Source organism: Lupinus angustifolius, chromosome LG18 (genome assembly GCF_001865875.1).
Source record: "Lupinus angustifolius cultivar Tanjil chromosome LG18, LupAngTanjil_v1.0, whole genome shotgun sequence".
Lineage (NCBI taxonomy): Eukaryota > Viridiplantae > Streptophyta > Magnoliopsida > Fabales > Fabaceae > Lupinus > Lupinus angustifolius.
Genome location: NC_032026.1, coordinates 272704 through 290763, shown reverse-complemented (window position 1 = coordinate 290763; position 18060 = coordinate 272704). Strand labels below are relative to the sequence as shown.

At 32.1% G+C, this 18060-nt stretch overlaps 5 protein-coding genes and 1 non-coding gene across 12 annotated transcripts in view; 4 read left to right on the top strand and 2 right to left on the bottom strand.

The window, feature by feature from the left end:
• The window catches only part of LOC109332453 (probable rhamnogalacturonate lyase C), an 8134-nt gene extending 4156 nt beyond the window's left edge, over positions 1 to 3978 (top strand). Inside the window, exons 7-14 of the mRNA XM_019567434.1 lie at positions 198 to 353; positions 753 to 859; positions 953 to 1040; positions 1798 to 1939; positions 2223 to 2382; positions 2730 to 2846; positions 3297 to 3423; positions 3718 to 3978. Coding sequence (XP_019422979.1) covers positions 198 to 353; positions 753 to 859; positions 953 to 1040; positions 1798 to 1939; positions 2223 to 2382; positions 2730 to 2846; positions 3297 to 3423; positions 3718 to 3957 — 1137 coding nt within the window. The 3' untranslated portion in view covers positions 3958 to 3978. The remainder of the gene's footprint in view (positions 1 to 197; positions 354 to 752; positions 860 to 952; positions 1041 to 1797; positions 1940 to 2222; positions 2383 to 2729; positions 2847 to 3296; positions 3424 to 3717) is intronic.
• LOC109332883 (uncharacterized tRNA/rRNA methyltransferase YsgA) lies at positions 5614 to 18031 on the top strand. 2 transcript variants are annotated; one of them, XM_019568011.1, is made up of 5 exons: positions 5614 to 5923; positions 6568 to 6865; positions 7872 to 7922; positions 8433 to 8850; positions 18021 to 18031. In XM_019568011.1, the coding sequence occupies exons 1-4, from the start codon at positions 5643 to 5645 to the stop codon at positions 8823 to 8825; spliced, it is 1023 nt and encodes a 340-aa protein (XP_019423556.1). In that variant the 5' UTR covers positions 5614 to 5642; the 3' UTR covers positions 8826 to 8850; positions 18021 to 18031. The 2 variants fall into 2 exon arrangements, with proteins under 2 accessions (XP_019423556.1, XP_019423557.1); XM_019568012.1 differs by lacking the exon at positions 18021 to 18031 and having other exon boundaries at positions 8433 to 9005.
• On the bottom strand, positions 9571 to 11497 carry LOC109332888 (armadillo repeat-containing protein 7). 3 transcript variants are annotated; one of them, XM_019568020.1, is made up of 7 exons: positions 11482 to 11497; positions 10908 to 11103; positions 10736 to 10772; positions 10348 to 10421; positions 10139 to 10232; positions 9966 to 10048; positions 9571 to 9880 (listed from the first exon to the last, which is right to left on the bottom strand). In XM_019568020.1, exons 2-7 carry the CDS (start codon positions 10977 to 10979, stop codon positions 9707 to 9709), a joined length of 534 nt encoding a protein of 177 aa, XP_019423565.1. In that variant the 5' UTR covers positions 10980 to 11103; positions 11482 to 11497; the 3' UTR covers positions 9571 to 9706. The 3 variants fall into 3 exon arrangements, with proteins under 3 accessions (XP_019423565.1, XP_019423566.1, XP_019423564.1); XM_019568021.1 differs by lacking the exon at positions 11482 to 11497 and having other exon boundaries at positions 10908 to 11014; positions 11047 to 11450; XM_019568019.1 differs by lacking the exon at positions 11482 to 11497 and having other exon boundaries at positions 10908 to 11449.
• On the bottom strand, positions 12243 to 12958 carry LOC109332886. 2 transcript variants are annotated; one of them, XM_019568018.1, is made up of 2 exons: positions 12564 to 12958; positions 12243 to 12512 (listed from the first exon to the last, which is right to left on the bottom strand). In XM_019568018.1, the coding sequence occupies exons 1-2, from the start codon at positions 12911 to 12913 to the stop codon at positions 12266 to 12268; spliced, it is 597 nt and encodes a 198-aa protein (XP_019423563.1). In that variant the 5' UTR covers positions 12914 to 12958; the 3' UTR covers positions 12243 to 12265. The 2 variants fall into 2 exon arrangements, with proteins under 2 accessions (XP_019423563.1, XP_019423562.1); XM_019568017.1 differs by having other exon boundaries at positions 12244 to 12958.
• On the top strand, positions 12895 to 16617 carry LOC109332885 (nicotinamidase 1-like). 3 transcript variants are annotated; one of them, XM_019568016.1, is made up of 6 exons: positions 12895 to 12958; positions 13717 to 13874; positions 14398 to 14587; positions 14725 to 14858; positions 15321 to 15506; positions 16419 to 16617. In XM_019568016.1, exons 2-6 carry the CDS (start codon positions 13734 to 13736, stop codon positions 16494 to 16496), a joined length of 729 nt encoding a protein of 242 aa, XP_019423561.1. In that variant the 5' UTR covers positions 12895 to 12958; positions 13717 to 13733; the 3' UTR covers positions 16497 to 16617. The 3 variants fall into 3 exon arrangements, with proteins under 3 accessions (XP_019423561.1, XP_019423560.1, XP_019423559.1); XM_019568015.1 differs by lacking the exon at positions 12895 to 12958 and adding an exon at positions 13562 to 13677 and having other exon boundaries at positions 13723 to 13874; XM_019568014.1 differs by lacking the exon at positions 12895 to 12958 and having other exon boundaries at positions 13578 to 13874.
• On the top strand, positions 17734 to 17815 carry TRNAS-GCU. The gene has a single exon. It is a non-coding gene; the product is annotated as a tRNA-Ser (tRNA).

Sequence of the window (18060 nt, the reverse complement as noted above, 5' to 3'; positions counted from 1 at the left end):
TATATATATATATATATATATTATCATTTGAAACCCCTTGTGTTTTAATATAAACACTCACAATAATGTGACCAACATCAATAATGAAACAAAGATACTAATTAAACAAAATTGGTAGTTGTAAATACAAATTTCATCCACCCATAAAAGTATATTTCTATATGAATTATGTTTGATTAATATAAAAATATGTTTAGATGTTTGTGAGCACCCACTATGCTGGTAAAGAGGCAACAATGGCATTTAAAGAAGGGGAGACATATAAGAAGGTTTTTGGTCCTGTTTTTGTTTACCTTAACTCTGCTTCAACCACAAAACAATCACTCTCTCTTTGGTCAGATGCTGTGCAACAGGTACCAATTACCACAAACAACACCAATCAATTGTCTTGTGTCTACCGAAAGAGGATCAACTATCTCACTTTTGATGTCTCATTGTGTTTCATTCCAATTGAAAGTTGCTACATATTTAAAAAGAAAAACATAAAATAACATTTTCATGTTATTTGATGTGATACGATTGACTTGGGACATTGAGACAGAAACTTTTTAGAAAAGATGATCCTAATTATTTTTTACTTCATACTACCACACTTCTGTGACACATTTCGAGGTTTACGAGGTAAAGTGTCGACTTTACTTTATAAACTTAAAAAGTGTTACAAAAGTGTGGTATTATGGTATATACATATAACAAGACAATAGTTTATGATATCTAATAATTTGATTTGATGTTGTTGCTTAATTAACTAGAAATCCAAGGAAGTAGAAAAATGGCCATATGATTTTCCTCATTCAAAAGATTTCTTTCCATCCAATAAACGTGGAACAATAATGGGAAGATTAAGAGTCCAAGATAGGTATAATCAACACATTTTATTCTTTAATTTCACACAATCACACATAAATATTAATTAAAAACATTTGATGTTACATAATTTCCATGCATGTAGTTCCATCAAGGTAGTAAGAGGGGCTAATAATGCTTATGTTGGTTTAGCTTTGCCTGGAGATGCAGGATCATGGCAAAAAGAAAGCAAGGTATATATAATTTGAAGTTGGGTCATGTGAAATTTATTTAATTTCTTCAACTCTAAAAAGTGATAGCACTTATTATATTAGGCTTAAAATGATAGGTATATAGAATTTGCTTTTGTGGAAAAATGATTTTTTTTACTTTTTCTAAGACTTTTGTTATTAAAAGAAGTGATTTTTTTTTTTCAAGAAGTGTAACTACTTGATCATTAAAATATCAATAGTATTTTTTTTTATGAAATGTGAAAATACCAATATTTTGAAACCCGAGCCGGACGTCATACTAGAAGAGGTCTTATATAAGGTTTAACCGATTAAGCCGTCCAATCTGACCAGACGATTCCATACATAATTAATAATTTTTATCTATAAATATATAATTATATATAAATGTAAAATTTTATGTAATTAATAATTATGTATAATTATATCGAAGTAACACATCTTCATCTATTTTTGGACCAGAGTAAAGCAAAAATTAGAGTAGTGTTCCATTTTTTTAATATTTAAGTAAATTGTTCGGTTTACTTCTCGGGTTAATCCGGTTTAACCCGGTTTAACAAGGTCGGACCGAAATTTCCCGGTTCAAAGCGGTCCAACCTTCATTCGATTAAGACGGCAAACCAAGACTGTTTTCAAGTCTGGTTAGCAGTCAAACCGGTCGGACCGTTCAGTCCGAGTCCGACTCTCATAACACTAGAAAATACACAAAAATAGAAGTTGAGGAAGCTACAATGGCATTTGAGTTCTACACCATTTACAGGGCTATCAATTCTGGACACGAGCTGACCAAGTTGGAAACTTTGCAATAAAAAATATTGTACCTGGAGTTTATAATTTATATGCATGGGTTCCTGGCTTCATTGGTGATTACAAATATAATGCTACAATTACCATTAAACCAGGTCAAATATTTTCTACTCTCTTCTAGGTTAAAGCCCAAAATTAACAGGGATTGAAGTATCTCCTGGTATAAGGAGATAAGTTATCTCTTCCTGTCAATGAAATTATGTCATTTGTCATGTTTCATCATTTTCTATAAAAATATTTTTAAAAATAAATAAAATAGTACACATGTCACATTTTTATTGGCTAAAGGAGATAAATTATCTTCTCATACGAGGAGATATATATATCTCAAATCAATAATAATTTACTCAGTTGGACAACATTTATTTTTTAATGTAGGAGGAGACATCGATTTTAAGGACCTACTATATAATCCTCCAAGAAATGGACCAACTCTTTGGGAAATAGGAATCCCAGATCGCTCAGCTGCTGAATTTTATGTACCAGACTCTTATCCTAACCTAGTGAACAAATTATATCAAGGAGAATCCAAAGAGAAGTATTTCCAAAATCTATTCTCAGCAAGTGTTGTTTTTGTTAGTTAGTTCAATTTTTCTAGGAAAAAAATTAAAGAAACCTCACTTAGTTCCTAGAACATGAGGATACTTTTGATCCTAGAAAATAAAATTCTCAAATTAATCTTCTAACATCTGAAATGACCATAGTTGCTAATAGTGATTAATGTATTCACAAACCAAACTAATGTCACAATTATTTGAATTTTTAAAGATTAATTTGAGTATTTTAATTTTTTAGGAATAAAAAATATCTTATCTAAAATTTGAAAGACCAAAGTTTAGGTAATTTGAGTTGATTGAGATTAATGTATTGTTATATTGTTGGCAGGTTTAGGCAATATGGGTTATGGTCACGTTATACTGATTTATACCCAAAGCATGATCTAGTATACACTATTGGTGTTAACAACTTTACTAAGGATTGGTTTTATGCTCATGTTCCAAGGTAACTTAGGTTAATAATAACTCTTAATTATTATGTTTAAAACCGTTTCATATTGGTCGGTTGAATCGTAAACTGGTGAATCGATTTAAATACCGATCCCAGTATAATAATTATATCGGTCATGCAATCATACATGTTAAAATTGACTAAAACTGGTCAAAACTGGTTATAACAGACAGTTTTTAATTGAACCGTACAGATCATACTGACCGGTTTTTATTTAAAATTAATTTTTTAATGAAAATAAAAAATATTGGTTTTTATTGATTTTTCAACATTAATGTTAATATATTATATCCGTATATCTAATTTCGCCGATATGCAATTTAATTAGTGAACCACCTGTTGAACTGTTATACCACTATACCACTACTCTAACCAGTTTAATAACCGATACGATATTAATAACATGCTTCGTTTGAAGTTGATTATAAATTCTATTTCATGCAGAGACACAGGAAAAAACACATATTTGCCAACAACATGGGAAATTATATTTGAACATCAACATGATATTATTGGTGGAAATTACACACTACAACTAGCCTTGGCAAGTGCTGCTGAAGCTGAACTAGAGGTATGTCTCTTTGACCTATGTTAATGTACATTAAATACTTTAAAGAATAATCGAGCAGATTTATATCTGAGCGTTTTCCTCTTAAAATTAAATTTATCTTTTCAGTTAAATTATATTTGACATTTCTTTCTTTAAAAAGTTACACTTGGCTTCCCTGGAGGGAGATCAAGGTCGACGAATTTACACTTACGAGAAGTTAAATTTAATAACAAAAGAGTATCGGTATAATTTACTGAAATCAACATAGATAAATACTATTTTTCTCTAACACTTTTATGATGTGTGATTCATTAGGTTAGGTTCAATAACCCTAGTGTGAATCGACCCCATTTTAGCACAGGACTAATAGGTGGAGATAATGCCATTGCAAGACATGGAATCCATGGATTGCATCGACTATTCAGCATTGGTGTTCCAAGTAGTAATTTTGTGAAAGGAAAGAATATTATCTATTTGAAGCAGATAAAAACCAAAGATCCTTGGCAAGGAGTTATGTATGATTACATTCGATTAGAAATGCCTTCCACTTCATAACTCAACCTAGTAGGTAGAGTTATGGATATAGAATGGACAATAAAAGAAAAAAATAAAACATGTTTTGGATGTAATTTTTAGTTTTGGAATAGTTTATAAGTAATTACTTCATCTATTTCAAAATATATGTTAATTTAGCTTTTCATATATATGTTTATTTAATCTAGCACTACTATATATGAATGACATTATATCTAAATGAGAAGAAAGCACTAAAAAATGAGAAAGAGTCATCTCTTGTTTTTTATTATATTTTAAGGATAAAAATATCGTATCATTATGTTTTTTCTTTTGCTTTTAATGTAGTTTCCTCTCTGGGAGAGGATCTTCACCCCTAAAAAACATGAAGGGCACAATGCCTCACTAAGACATGTGAAATTATTAGCTTAGGTGTGAAAAATTGTGAAAGAATAAATGATATGGATAAAATTAAATAAGGATGTTTAAGTCAAAATATTTATTCAATGATGAGTTTTTAAAATATGAATATTATCTTAAATAACATATATCTTTATAATGAAGGGTGTTGTAACAATGATTTAGAAAGGATATACTAGCTTATAGTCTTACACTATGTTTAGAATAAAAGAATGTGAGAAAGAGAAAATGAAAAATGAAAAGATGAATATGAATATCTCTTGTTAGCCTAGAGTTTAATGACCTTTAAAAGTATTTTCATATATTGTGTTAAAAAATTTCTAGATGAGATAGAGTAGATTAATTTTCTTGAATTTGTAACATGTTTTTAAATAACACAAGCTAAACCCTTCTTTTGTTTCACCCATCTATTATGTGTATAGTCACCAAATTAAATTGGATAAACTCTAAGTTGATTGTTTTTATTTGTTGCCATATAATAACTTTAATAATATAATTTAATATATATATATATATATATATAAACATTATATATATTAAAAAAAACATGGGAAGAAATTTGTAGGTCAATTAAAGTTTTTAGGTAAAAGAGCATAAACATTAAACTCTTAATAATATCTTATTTACCTAAAGGATTGTTGAAGTTCTTCACACCTAGATAAATTGCTTATTCTTGTTTTTCATTCTTTCATAAAAATATTGGGCAATTAACCTTTATGACATTTTTTTAATCAATGATAGACTTTATTATACAAGCAAAAATTAATCTTTTTTTAAATACATAGTTCATTCTAATAAGTATTTGAAATCCTTTTGACATATTAGGACTTTGTTATCAACAAAAGTATTGGTCTATAAGTATAATATCCTATTAGATTTCATGATAATGATTCAATTTCTGAGAGTGATACTTATTAAGAGAGACAATCACTTAGCCCTGAAATGAATTATTTCCTTACAAAGTATATACATTTAACGGTAACAAAAATATTATTTTGGTTTGAGTTTATTACAAATTATTTATTTTAAAACAAATTTATTTCAAAACTGAAAAGTTCTATTTTTCTATATAACTAAGGATATCTCATTATCTTCTATGAGAACTAATTTATGTCTGTCACATCCAATAAATATCGCTTTCAAACCATTTGAACTTTCATTTCGACTAATATAGAGTAGAACCTTATATTACTAGACCACCATTCTCGGTCAAAAGTTGTGTATACCTTTGGATAATACTCATATGCAAGTGAAATATATATATGAGAATACATAGCATAGTTATTGGCAGAAGAGAAAGAACCGAAATGCAATGCAACACTTCTTACTCTTGTTCTATTTTATTATTATACCCTCAAACAACATTAAAACGATGTTGTTTTCAACCAAACACTATTTCAGTTACTTCAAATTCTCCACAACAAGAAACCAACGTTGGTTATGATTCTGAGAATGTTGAAAATAAAGCACCCAAATTCATAACTAGTGTTTCAAATCCATTTGTGAAGCACTGTGTAAAACTCCGTAACAGTTCTTCTTATCGTCGCTCTCATGCTTCTGCTCTTGTTATTGGTTCTATACCTATCAGGTTTCCTACATTTTTCTCTGCTATTTTCATTACCCTTTTAAAAAAATTCAATTTTTTTTGCTTAATTGCTTCCTTTATGATGAAATGCTTGTTTTTGGATATATGGGTTTCAAATTTCCAATCTTTGATTTCATTCTTATTTTTTCTTTTATGGGTTTCTGTTAAAAGAGTTTGTGAATTGAGGAACATGTAGTTTTACATAGTGTTGTTATGTAGGTTAATTTGATTGATAGTTGTAGTATGATAGTGGTGCTTATTGATATTCTTAATCATTGTATTTGAGGGATTTTGGAATAGTTTATGGAGAGCTTATTTGGACTAAGAAGCGCGAATTTTAATCGACTCAGAAGAGTAATTATTTTCAAAAGTTCAATCCTTGATTTGCAAGCTAATCATAGTAGTTGAGCTCAAATCTTGAAAGTAACATGGCTCAAACATGATCTTGAAATTATTGTGTTCTTCACTCCTTGTTATGATTCCCTATCACATCAATATGCACAAAATTACATCTCTATATTGGTTAGCATTGTCTTCAGTTCTTAGGTATAATTTATTTCTCCAACCGGTTCAAGGAATATTTGATGATATGTAGAACAAAATTAGGGAAGAAAGCTATATGGATGACAAAAGGATGCTATTTGCAGAGAAATCTACAGGTTTCAAGAGTCATTGCAAGATGAAACTGTTAGAATGAGTTGCTTAATTATTCCTGATAAAGCTGAAATTCCGAATGGGTTGGATAATTCCGCTGCTTCTATTGTGCGTGTGAGCTCCGTTGTGATGAAAAAACTTTCAGCACTGCAGTCAACTGAATCTGTTGATGCAATTGCCCTTATGAAAATTCCTGCCAGTTTTTTGGGTGTAGAAGGCAATCTAAAGAATGCAGACTTCCCGAAGTGGTTTCCATTGGCACGACGGATTTTAGTCCTTGATGGGATTCAGGTACATGTCCCTTCTAGATTTAACCATTTTGGGCCATCGAGTTGCCATCTGATATTTTAGACTCCTTCTATTGAAAGGTGGTGCTGCATTCCTGATTTGACTTTGTTTGGTCAATTTTGTTGCTTATTCTGTCAAGTCACTTCGAGGATGAGCCTTAACACAAGAGTAAGGTTGTTGTGTTGTGACTTGGAGGTCACGAGTACGGGTAAGATTGCATACATTTATCCTCCTCAGGTCCCACCAGGTGGGAATCTCGTGTATTAGATTGCCCATTCTTTATTTTATCAAGTCTTTTTATGGTTGTCTGTTTAATGTTAAGCCCATACACTTAGGTTAACTATTATCAGAAACCTCATGATTAAATTCTAATAACTTTGTTTTGACTAGTGATTTGTAGTCTAGAGTCTCATAGTAAAAAGCATGATTAGAATGCCCGAGTTCATGCTCATCAAATGATGCCCAAAATATGCCCCTTTGACATGATGTCGGAGCTCCTATAACCAAGTCGACTAGTGTTTGGTCCTTGCTGCCACATCTCTCAAAAAGAACGAAAAGAGTATAGATCTTCGGTCTATTCATTCAGTGGATCAAAAAGTAAAATAAGTGAATATGATAACAATTGGAGGTTGCATATTTTCTAACTCATGCTTCATATTTTTATAATTTCTACTACACCTTTGTATAGTTTGCAGTTTATGGAAGAGCTCCAATACTGAGCAAATTTTGATCTAAAGTAGTGAACCAAATAAGTATTCTCAGACTCTTATCGCGAATCATATAGAACTGTTCTTGACACCCCTTATTCTACATATAGAATATAGGAAAATATCATTTAGTGAAATGGAATATGTTCATGGATGTTAGTTTTAAAAAAAAAGGTGCTTTACTAACTTTCTGGTGTTTTCGTATATCTATCTATATGTCAATATTACAAACACCATAAAAATCTTGCAGGTTTCAGAAAATTTCATGGGACATTAGTAATTTCTAAAATTGTCCACTGCAGGATCCTGGTAACCTCGGTACATTACTCAGATCTGCGGTGGCCTTTAGATGGGTAAGTTACTATTCTCTTTCCTCTTTGTCAGATTCAGGCTTATGTTTCTCCTCTTTATCATTATGTCGCTCCCGAATGCTTGCTATTCTGACCCTGTTTTTATATATGGCTACTGATTCTTATCTTTAAGAATTATGTTTAAGCAGCTTCAAGACATGAGAGCTTTTCTTCTCAATCTAGTAGTATTGTAACATAGACTTGCCCAAAAATCCTTGTTGTTTGTTTCCGTTTTATATGGTTTTAATTAGTCGTTGATGGACTGCATTCCCCTACATAGTTTCACTTTTCAGGCAAGCCTGTAGAACGTTGCTCTTGTTCATCATTCTTTTAAATAGGCGATGTATGTAATTCTTTGTTCCCTTGGTCCGAGAACTATATACCCTCATGATTATGTAAATATATGTTATCATCTAACGAAACTGTTTTCTGGTATTATCCATTGGCCTGAGAACTATGTATCCTCATAAATCCGATTTTAATATTTATTTGAATGCATGAACCGTCCAACAGGATGGAGTTTTCCTTCTTCCTGGCTGCTGTGATCCATTCAATGAGAAAGCTCTCCGAGCTAGCCGAGGTGCCTCCTTTCAGCTCCCGATAGTTTCTGGCAGTTGGAATCATCTTGAGGCTCTGAAAGAAGAATTTCAAATGAAGTTGCTTGCTGGGCATCCAGATCATGAAGGGTTAGGGAAGCGAGTTTGTTCGCTTACTCCAACCTTCTGTGATTCTGTATCAGACACACCGTTGTGCTTGGTTTTAGGCAGTGAAGGAAGTGGCCTTTCAGAGAAGTCCCTTCAGGCATGTGAGCTTGTGAGCATTGCAATGGCCGGAGAATATGAGTCACTCAATGTTTCAGTTGCCGGTGGAATTTTCTTGTATATGCTACAGCCAAAGAATAGATGATCAGATTCTATATTTTTTTTCCGATGTTTCGGACAAAGGAGGGCAACATGCAACATGTACATGTCCAATGATTTGTGTCCTCATGCAAGAGCAAATCTTGCACAGATAGAATGCCTCGTGCTCTTATGCATCTTGCAACTTTTTATTCCCTTTCTTTATAACATTAATATTTATGTTCAATTTTCCTGCATTTTTTGAACAATTTATATTGTCTTGTTGCATATTAACATGTTATTGCGCTCCCTGCTACACTTCAGAGAACCCCTGAATGACTTTGAAGTTCAAGTTTTCTCTGCAATTCCTTCCATTTTCCTAGGGTGATAGTTTAATGGCACTTTGCCTCTTCTATTGCTTGATAAATCAGGTACAAATAGATGATACAAAATTTTGACCACCAAAAGCATAGGAGTACAAGAAAACTAGGTGACTTGTAGAATGACTTGCAGCTTATGTGGAATGGTAACCAATACTATAGGTGAATTTGAGATGAGAAAATTATTTATGCATTCAACTTTTTTTATTGCAGATGTATCAAGTATAGTTTATGTGTGATACATATGAAGGATGATTTATGTATTTATCATGTTAAAAGTTTTATATTGACAATGCATAAATATTAAACTCATTACAAAAATTAGAAATTGGACCAATTACACTAATTTGACCACATGCTCATTGTTCCAACAAACATATACATAACTGGACTTGAAGTGTAGAGAGTAGTTTAAAATACTAGAGTAAAATGTAGCCAAACAGAAGACACTCTCATTAAATCAGTATAGAAAAATAAATTGTCTGCATATATCTATGCTCTTCAGATCCAACTAAGTGAGAACCTCATATATTAGGTCACCCTTTTTACGGGTAAGTTGTGTCTCGTACTAGTTCCCAGATAGATGTTTGTCCAAAAAAGCTTTAGCCAAATTACTGAAGCTCAAACTAACTTCTTCAGCCACTGAATACCTCTTGATGAGATCAACAACTTCAGGCTTTAGGACCTCATCCTTGTTAGATTCATTACATACATAATAAAGTGCCCCAAGTGCAGAATTTACCTAATATCATATGGCAAATATTTGGTTATTCATCGAATTGAAGTGGATCTTTTTTGGAAGTAATTATAGGGGTTATTGTCCTTACAGTGTTCCTAACTGGGCTTGATAAACATTGAATGATAAGAGGTATTCCACCACACTGTGTTACAATTGCAGCATTAGCTGGATCTGCAAAAAGTTGCTAGTTCTTTCTGTCAACAAGTAGATAAAATCAAGCAGAAATGTTGACATCACAAAAGGTAAAACTGATATAATTACCAGCACAAGAATTGCAGATCCCTCCAACACCAAACTCTACAAGCTTTTCACTGGGTTCGCTCATGCAGTCCAGAAAAAGTTCCAAAACATTGAGCTGCTTAAGTATCACATTGGGAAAAAATGAATAGTTACAGAACTAACAATGGTATGAAACACAATTTTTAGTTTGACTCCTGCAGTTCCAGCAAAGAAAAATAATGGCTACATACTTGACGCAAGAAGTTATAGTTGTATGGGTCATAGGCAAAGTTGGCCAAATTTGCTAAAATCTTCTCTTTTGTTTCTGCAAAATGCAAGAAACATGATATTGACAAATATGGCAAGAGCCAGAGAGATAATCGAGATAAGCTGAAAATAGGAAATCTGAAATCTTAAAAATGTGAAAATGTGTATTAAATGAGTCGATCATATAGAGAAATATAGAACATTCCTAAGATATCAAAATATGGTAATTTCATCAGCAAATAGGAGAATGTAATCTGTACTTCGAACAGGCAGAACAATATGAACAAAATTGAACATCACAGGGCCTATACAAGTGATTCAGTTTTAGACATTATTAGTTTAAGGTAGTAAAATTGAAAAGAAAGAACATACCATCATCATTTGTGTTCTGAAACTGAATCACCAGTTCCTGAAACCAATGTTTAAACATCTCAGGTTTGTCATAGGAAGTAATAGCAACGAAATCGCATATATAATATAATAATAAATTATTGAGTTACATACAGAATTTTCATTTATAGTTGAAAAGAAGAAAAAGCAGCACCTGAAGGTATTGCAATCTGGGAGTTCCATATTTTCCGGTTCGCTCTTGTTGCCTCTGGTCATTGGTGAACATGTTATGTATGCTGTTCTTCTTTTACTCAAAATTGATCTTATCATAAAATTGGGAGAGGTTTATAGCAACCCTTCTAAGTTATGACAGTGCACAAGCTAACTAACATAACCTCCCAAACCTCTAGCTATGTAAAAAGCACCAAAGAACAATCAAAATAGAATCAATAAATTCAACATTGCAAGGAAAATTCTAACAAAATTTCGACAGGATCTCCCCGAAAATATGGATTTCACAAAATAATCCACCAATCAACAACAAAACTACATTAATTTAACCATACTTTTAATAAGATTATATAACCCAGAATTAGATTAAAATGTTCCTAAATTAGCCAAGCAGTATAAGTCAGCTCTTGCAAATCAATGAAAGAGAGAATTTTGAGTGGAGCATTTTATCAAACAGCTTATAAGCGAAATAAAAGGAACAAAAACAGATGAATAATGGGTTGAAGATTACATAAAACAAAAAAGAAGATAAAGAGAGTGTGAGATAAATAAACTACCTCTACCAACGAAGCAGAGGAAGTTTATATTTGATTACCAACAAAGTTGTGATGTTCAATTATTCCTCGTCCAAAACTGTTACCTCTACATCAACTTTATTAATTCCTTATACATAAATATAATAACATCAAAAATCATAACATATACTTATCTTCAAATCTGACATGTTACATATGTTGTGTTTCGATACAAGTTTTTCTCTTATATTTGATTCCAAGATTTGTTTCATGATAACAACATTTGTCGAAAAAAACAACTAAATTTATTCCTTATACATAAATATCATTCGTTATATAAAAAACATAAACATTATGAAATTTATCAAAAACAATAGTAACACATTTATCAAAATATCATTCCCTCATTCGAAATGTAATCAAATTAATTGAATAAATAGAATGTTTTAGTAACAAATTAATATACATGAAATTTTGAAAAAATCATATAAATAATTAAATAGAACAAAAAATGAAAATTCATAAATGTTATTATGAAAATGATGAGAAGTTGTACTTTTTATAACTAGAGTCTTTTGTTTATTACTCCTATTCTTTCACATCATATATCAATTTTATAAATAATGTATATAAATTTACATATTCTTTAATATGAAAGAAATAATCCATTTCTGTGTACATGTTTGTTCCTCACAACAAGTGTCACTCATAAGAATCAAATTTTTGACTTTATATCAACTTGAAAATTTAGCAGAGTCTTATACCACTAATTAACAGTGTCACACTGTCATGTATTACAAATCAATGGTGGATGATGTATTCGAAATCAAGAATATGGTAATCTATGTAACCCATTAGAAGCTTCCACTGAATCTGGTTGAAGATGAAGAAGCTTCTTGAATACTTGTTTTGCTTCTTCCTTCATTCCTTTCCATTCATAACATTTCCCCAACAAACACAACGCTTCCTTCTCAATCCTCTTCCCTCCATTCATCCCCACCGCTTCCTCCAAATCCTTCACCGCCGACTCCATCCTCCTCCTCCTATTCACCTCCACCTTCACCTCCGCCCTCTTCACCAGCGCCTCCGCACGTTCCGTCTCCGTCAGCGTCTTCGATGCCGGCAACGACAGGGCGGCGTCAAGTGACCTCAGGGCGGCGGCGGGGTGGCCTAGTAGGTGGAGGGCTTTGGCGCGGTGGATGTGTGCGGAGGGATCTCGGGGAGAGATGGAGAGAGCGGTGTCGGCTTCGGAGAGAGCAGCTTTGGCGCGTTGAGAGGTTGATCTGGTGGTGGCGGTGGCTCGAGATAGGTGGCGCGATGATTGAGCAAGGTGGCGGTTGGGTTGGTTGGTTCGGGTTCGGGATCTGGTTCGGGATTTGGTGTGTGTTGATTGGTGAAGGAGATTGTAGATGAAGAGAATGATGAATAGTGAAAGGATTAAGATGCACAGTTGTACAATCACTTCTGCTATCATTTTCGCTAATAAGCTTTACTATGTGATTATGGAGTCAACACAGAGGTTTGTGTATCAGTTCATCCAAGATTCAAAATCAAAAGAACCAAAATATAAATAAATATTATTACGAGAATGATTTATTGACTGTGTATTACACCGACAATGCATGACTTTCTTAAAAATTGCAATCAAAATGAATGATAGATAATGTATATAGTATATTTAAATCTTAATGATTATGATGCAGGGTTGTGACAAGATTACAATTGATTTATACTAAATTATGATAATTATTTATTAATGAATCTGATATTCTTAATTATTTATCAAAACAGAAGCCTATATTTAATAATTAATATGTTTTGATTATTTTTTAAAACAATTTTATATAAAAAATTGTATTAAATTATTTTGTTTCATTATTATATTTATTTTAGGATAATGATCTCATATTATCATTTTGGTGATTACCTTATGGAAATTGAAATTGTAGTTTATGTAAGGTTTTGTTGGAAGAAATTTTTATTTTTAAGGTAAATGTGGTAAAAATTAAGTGGAAAATTAAAATATATAAATTTTAGAGTGAATAAAAGAAGTTTTTATTTATTTATTTTAACAACAGGCCCAAAAAATGTTTATGATTTATTTATTTGAATGAAAGTCTGTGATAGTGATGGCAGCACCAATAGGATTATAATATATTTCACATCTCATTCATTCAGCATTCAACAACGTATGAATGATCCTTTACCAATTACATATTCCTTTCTTGACCCAATAACTTGAAAGGTTTTTATTATTTGTCTTCAATCAATTATCAGCATAAGGACAAAGGAGAATGGCTTCTCAGACAGTTGAACTGTTGAAGGAGGAACTGCCAGTGGAACAACAACCTCTTTATTTGTCTTCAGACATCAAAACAGGTCTTGTTCTTGTAGATCTTGTTAATGGCTTCTGCACTGTTGGAGCTGGCAATTTGGTATACCATTTTTTTGTTTTCTGATGTAACCAATAATATAACTTTTTCCATCTTCCATACCCTTCTCTCTTTCCTTTGTGATTGTTTTTTGGTTGGCACAGATCCCAAAAACATAAACTTATGTTAACAATTGCTTTTGTTTTTGTTTTGTATTGGTCAGATTAGCCTCTGAATTTACAAAAATGTCAATTTGTCCCTGTCTGTTAATTTGGTCACTGGTATAAAAAAACTTGTAAGGTTCTTACAATAATTAAATTGATTTCTGATATGAGAAGTCAAGTAATACATTGTTGTTTTGCAATTTCAGGATCAAATTCATATATTTTACTTATTTTTCCAAAGGCATTCTTTTTATAAGAAATAATATATGTATAAATTTACAAAATATATTCAAGTGGGCAATAATGAACCTCTAGATTTGTCAACGTTGATATTATGTTGATGTTTTTATCATTACCCAGTTGACAGAATTTCATGTTTGTCACTGACACTATCAATTTTGTTGTTGTAAACTTGTGTATAGGCACCGAGGGAACCAGATGAACAAATATCAATATCTAAGATGGTGGAAGAAACAGTGAGGCTTTCCAAACTGTTTTCTGAGAAGAAATGGCCTATTTTCGCTTTCCTTGATTGCCATCACCCGGATGTTCCGGAGCCCCCCTATCCTCCTCACTGTATTGCAGGAACAGATGAGGCAAATTTAGTTCCTGGTAATTGTGTAAACTGTAATATGCTTTGGACTGAATAGAGTTATTACTTGGTATTAGGATATGTGCTTTATCAGGTTCCTTTCTTCCTTGCTAATACTGTTTGGTACTTTGGTTTACTCTTGAGTCTTGAATTACAGATCTCCAGTGGTTGGAAGATGAACCAAATGCAACACTCAGGCAAAAAGATTGCATTGATGGATTCCTTGGTTCAATTGAGAAAGATGGCTCTAATGTCTTCATTGACTGGGTGAAAAATAATCAGATCAAACAAGTAAGCATATTTCTGTTAAGCTATCAATTTTGTTTGTTAGTGTTGAGTTCTTTACACCATAAATAAGCTAGAAAGAACCACATCATGTTAGTGACTAAGGCTGCAGTAGAAACTTTTAGTACTTTTTTAAAAGGGTGGGAATGGGATAGCATAGCACTTTGATAGTGTAAGATCCTTTATTACTCTTTCGAAATTAAATTTTTTCCTATATCTCTCCTCAACAAAACTGTCTACACTTGTTTGTGGCAATTTTTGAAGAAGTTTTGGAATCTCGTGAGACTTTTTTCATTATTATTTATTTAGACAGCGAGCCTTTGTGCAAAGTAAAATTGTTGCCTTGTGATCTAGAGGTCATACGGAAGCAACCTATTCGCTTGCATTGGGTTGCCCTTTATTATTTTCCATTTAATTCAGAGATTTTTGCTGTATTATGAGTGAGTTATGGGTCTTTTCTTGCTACAGGTTTTGGTTGTTGGGATATGCACGGATATATGTGTGCTGGATTTTGTCTCTTCAGCTTTATCCGCAAGGAACCGTGGTTTCCTTTCTACTCTAGAAAATGTGATCGTGTACCCCCAAGCTTGTGCTACTTTTGATCTTCCACTACATGTAGCCAGAAATAACAAGGATGTGGTAGCTCATCCACAGGTACTTGGTCACATTAAAGTTTGGCTTCTAGTGAAATCCTCAATTATTTTAATATTTCTTAATTTGAATCTGTGTCTTTATTGCCTCAGCATTCAGCAGAGAATTCTTCCTTCCCCTTCTTGTGTTGGTTATAAATATTGTGGACCTTGCAACCTTAGTTGTTGTCAAGGTAGATTTGTATGACAGAAATGAAGTATCATGGAAAATATGCAGTTTTAAGACTCTTTTGTACCTCAAAGTATATAAATATACAAAACTCTCCTTTTTCAAATAGGGTGGTGGTAATTCATCTAACATTCTGCATCCCTTAATAATAGTTAAAGCTAAGCTCTTTAGATTAGCTATGAGCTCTGTTACATTCTGCAGACTTGTTTGTGCTCTTGATTGTGTTGTATCTAGATAAGTTTTATTGTATGTGCCTAAGGATTTTGAGATAAATGTTTCAACTTTCAATCATCCTCCAAGAGATTCTCTGCTACTAAGTTTTCAGTTTAGGTTGTTAGATTGCCTTCTTCCAGTAATTTTGTGGTTTCATTTTTAGGCTTATGACCCATCATTGTATTCGTATCTGTAAACAAGTAAAATCTGTGCTCCCCCTTATAGACCAAACATGGTTTGTGATGGTCAAATTGCAATTTTTGAACAATTCAATCAATTAAAAGTTTACGATATATAATAGAACATTATGATGTCATTCGATTTATGTAGTCAACCCTAGCTAGTGAAATTAAACTTTGATTGATGGTGTGTTGTCAATCAATTAAAAATTTATGATTTATGATAGAATATTATGATGTCATTCGATTTATGTAGCCAGATTAAACTTTGATTGATGGTGTATCTAATGAATACTTTTTTTTGTTAATATTTCTATTAATAATATGTTTGATTGTTTTGTTTTGGTTGGTGCAGGAACTGATGCACCACATTGGGCTTTACTTGGCCAGGGGAAGGGGAGCTAAGATAGCATCAGAGGTGTTATTTGATTAACTGAGAATTATGTTCGGAGTTTAATGTTTTACTGGGTTGTATTTCTTTTTTACTTGACCTATAATGTTTATATGAATATTATTGGTGAATAATCATTCAAAGCCTATTTCTCTTTCTATTCTTCATATAATATCATTAAAATGTTTCACCATATCCAAAATTCTTGTCCTATTCCATGACCAAGCATATTCATGGACTGTGGAAAGGAATATACCATTAATGTGTTCCTTCAAGGAGCTAAACCAAACTTCAACATCCCAAGTACTATAGGATAGGTGATGCCTTAAGATGACCTGAGACTGAATTTGAAGTCATTATTGCCATCATCACCTACCTTCAACTCTATCACTATACTTTTCGTAAACACAAGTGATGATTATTAATACTACCAAGAGTATCTCCTCCCTTATTTTGGGTAAGGAATTAATTCATTCTGGGGTATAATTATTCATTTGTTGCTCACAGGAATTGAACCATTGATCTTTTGGTTATCCTAGAGATATAGCTGAATCTTAACCACTAGATCAACACTTTGTTGATAAATAAGTGATGATTTGAAGAGATAGAGTGAATGAGGTTGAAGATTCAAATCTCACCCATAACAAATATAAACATACTAACATTTACCAATAAAAAAGTGATAATTTGAGTTATATTGAACTCTCCCTAAGTGAATGTGAATGTACCTTTTAAAATAATATAAATATCAGGTATAATTAATTCAAACATCAACTGACGTCAATATAACTTCTCATATCTTATGAGATATAGAAAACTTATCTTACGGTCCAAATGTTGGTAGTGAAGCAACACCCATCATAAATATATCTACTTAGAGCATGATCCTCTCCGGTAATTGAGAGGCTAATGCAAAGCCAATATTGTAACATGTGTTTTATGTATCATTTAATCTACTTTCTCAAAGATTTTGGATAGGGATTGGCCTAGAATCATATTATGTTAGGTTAAGTGTTCGAAATTAAGACGAAAGAAGTTTAGTTGATGTGTTTTCTACATTAAAACGTAAAAAGATTTTTTTTCTGCACCACAAAAACAATTTATACATTAATATTTCGTACTAGTATTATAAATATTATATTTTTATTAATAAATAGCCAAATGATTATTTTAGAGAACATCATTTAAATTTGATCTAGTAAACATATTTTCCTTCTAAGTTAGCTAAACATTGTATTAGGATATAGAAAGGTGTAGTTCGCATGAATTAGCATAAAACGACGCTTTGGCCGAGTGGTTAAGGCGTGTGCCTGCTAAGTACATGGGGTTTCCCCGCGAGAGTTCGAATCTCTCAGGCGTCGTTTCTTTTTTCTGAGTATTATATGAAAGTTAATGTTATAATAAGATTTGTGATAGACCCATTTTTCGTTAATAAGATTAAAAAGTTTTCATTACACTTGATATACTTATTCATGACCTTGTCATGTGGCATGTCTATCCTTTTATTTTTATTTTAAAAAGGAAAAATTTTGTGAGAAGAGAAAATATATCATGATTATATAATAGAATGTTTGGTTGCCATAGGCTAGAAAAATTGCTTATAATT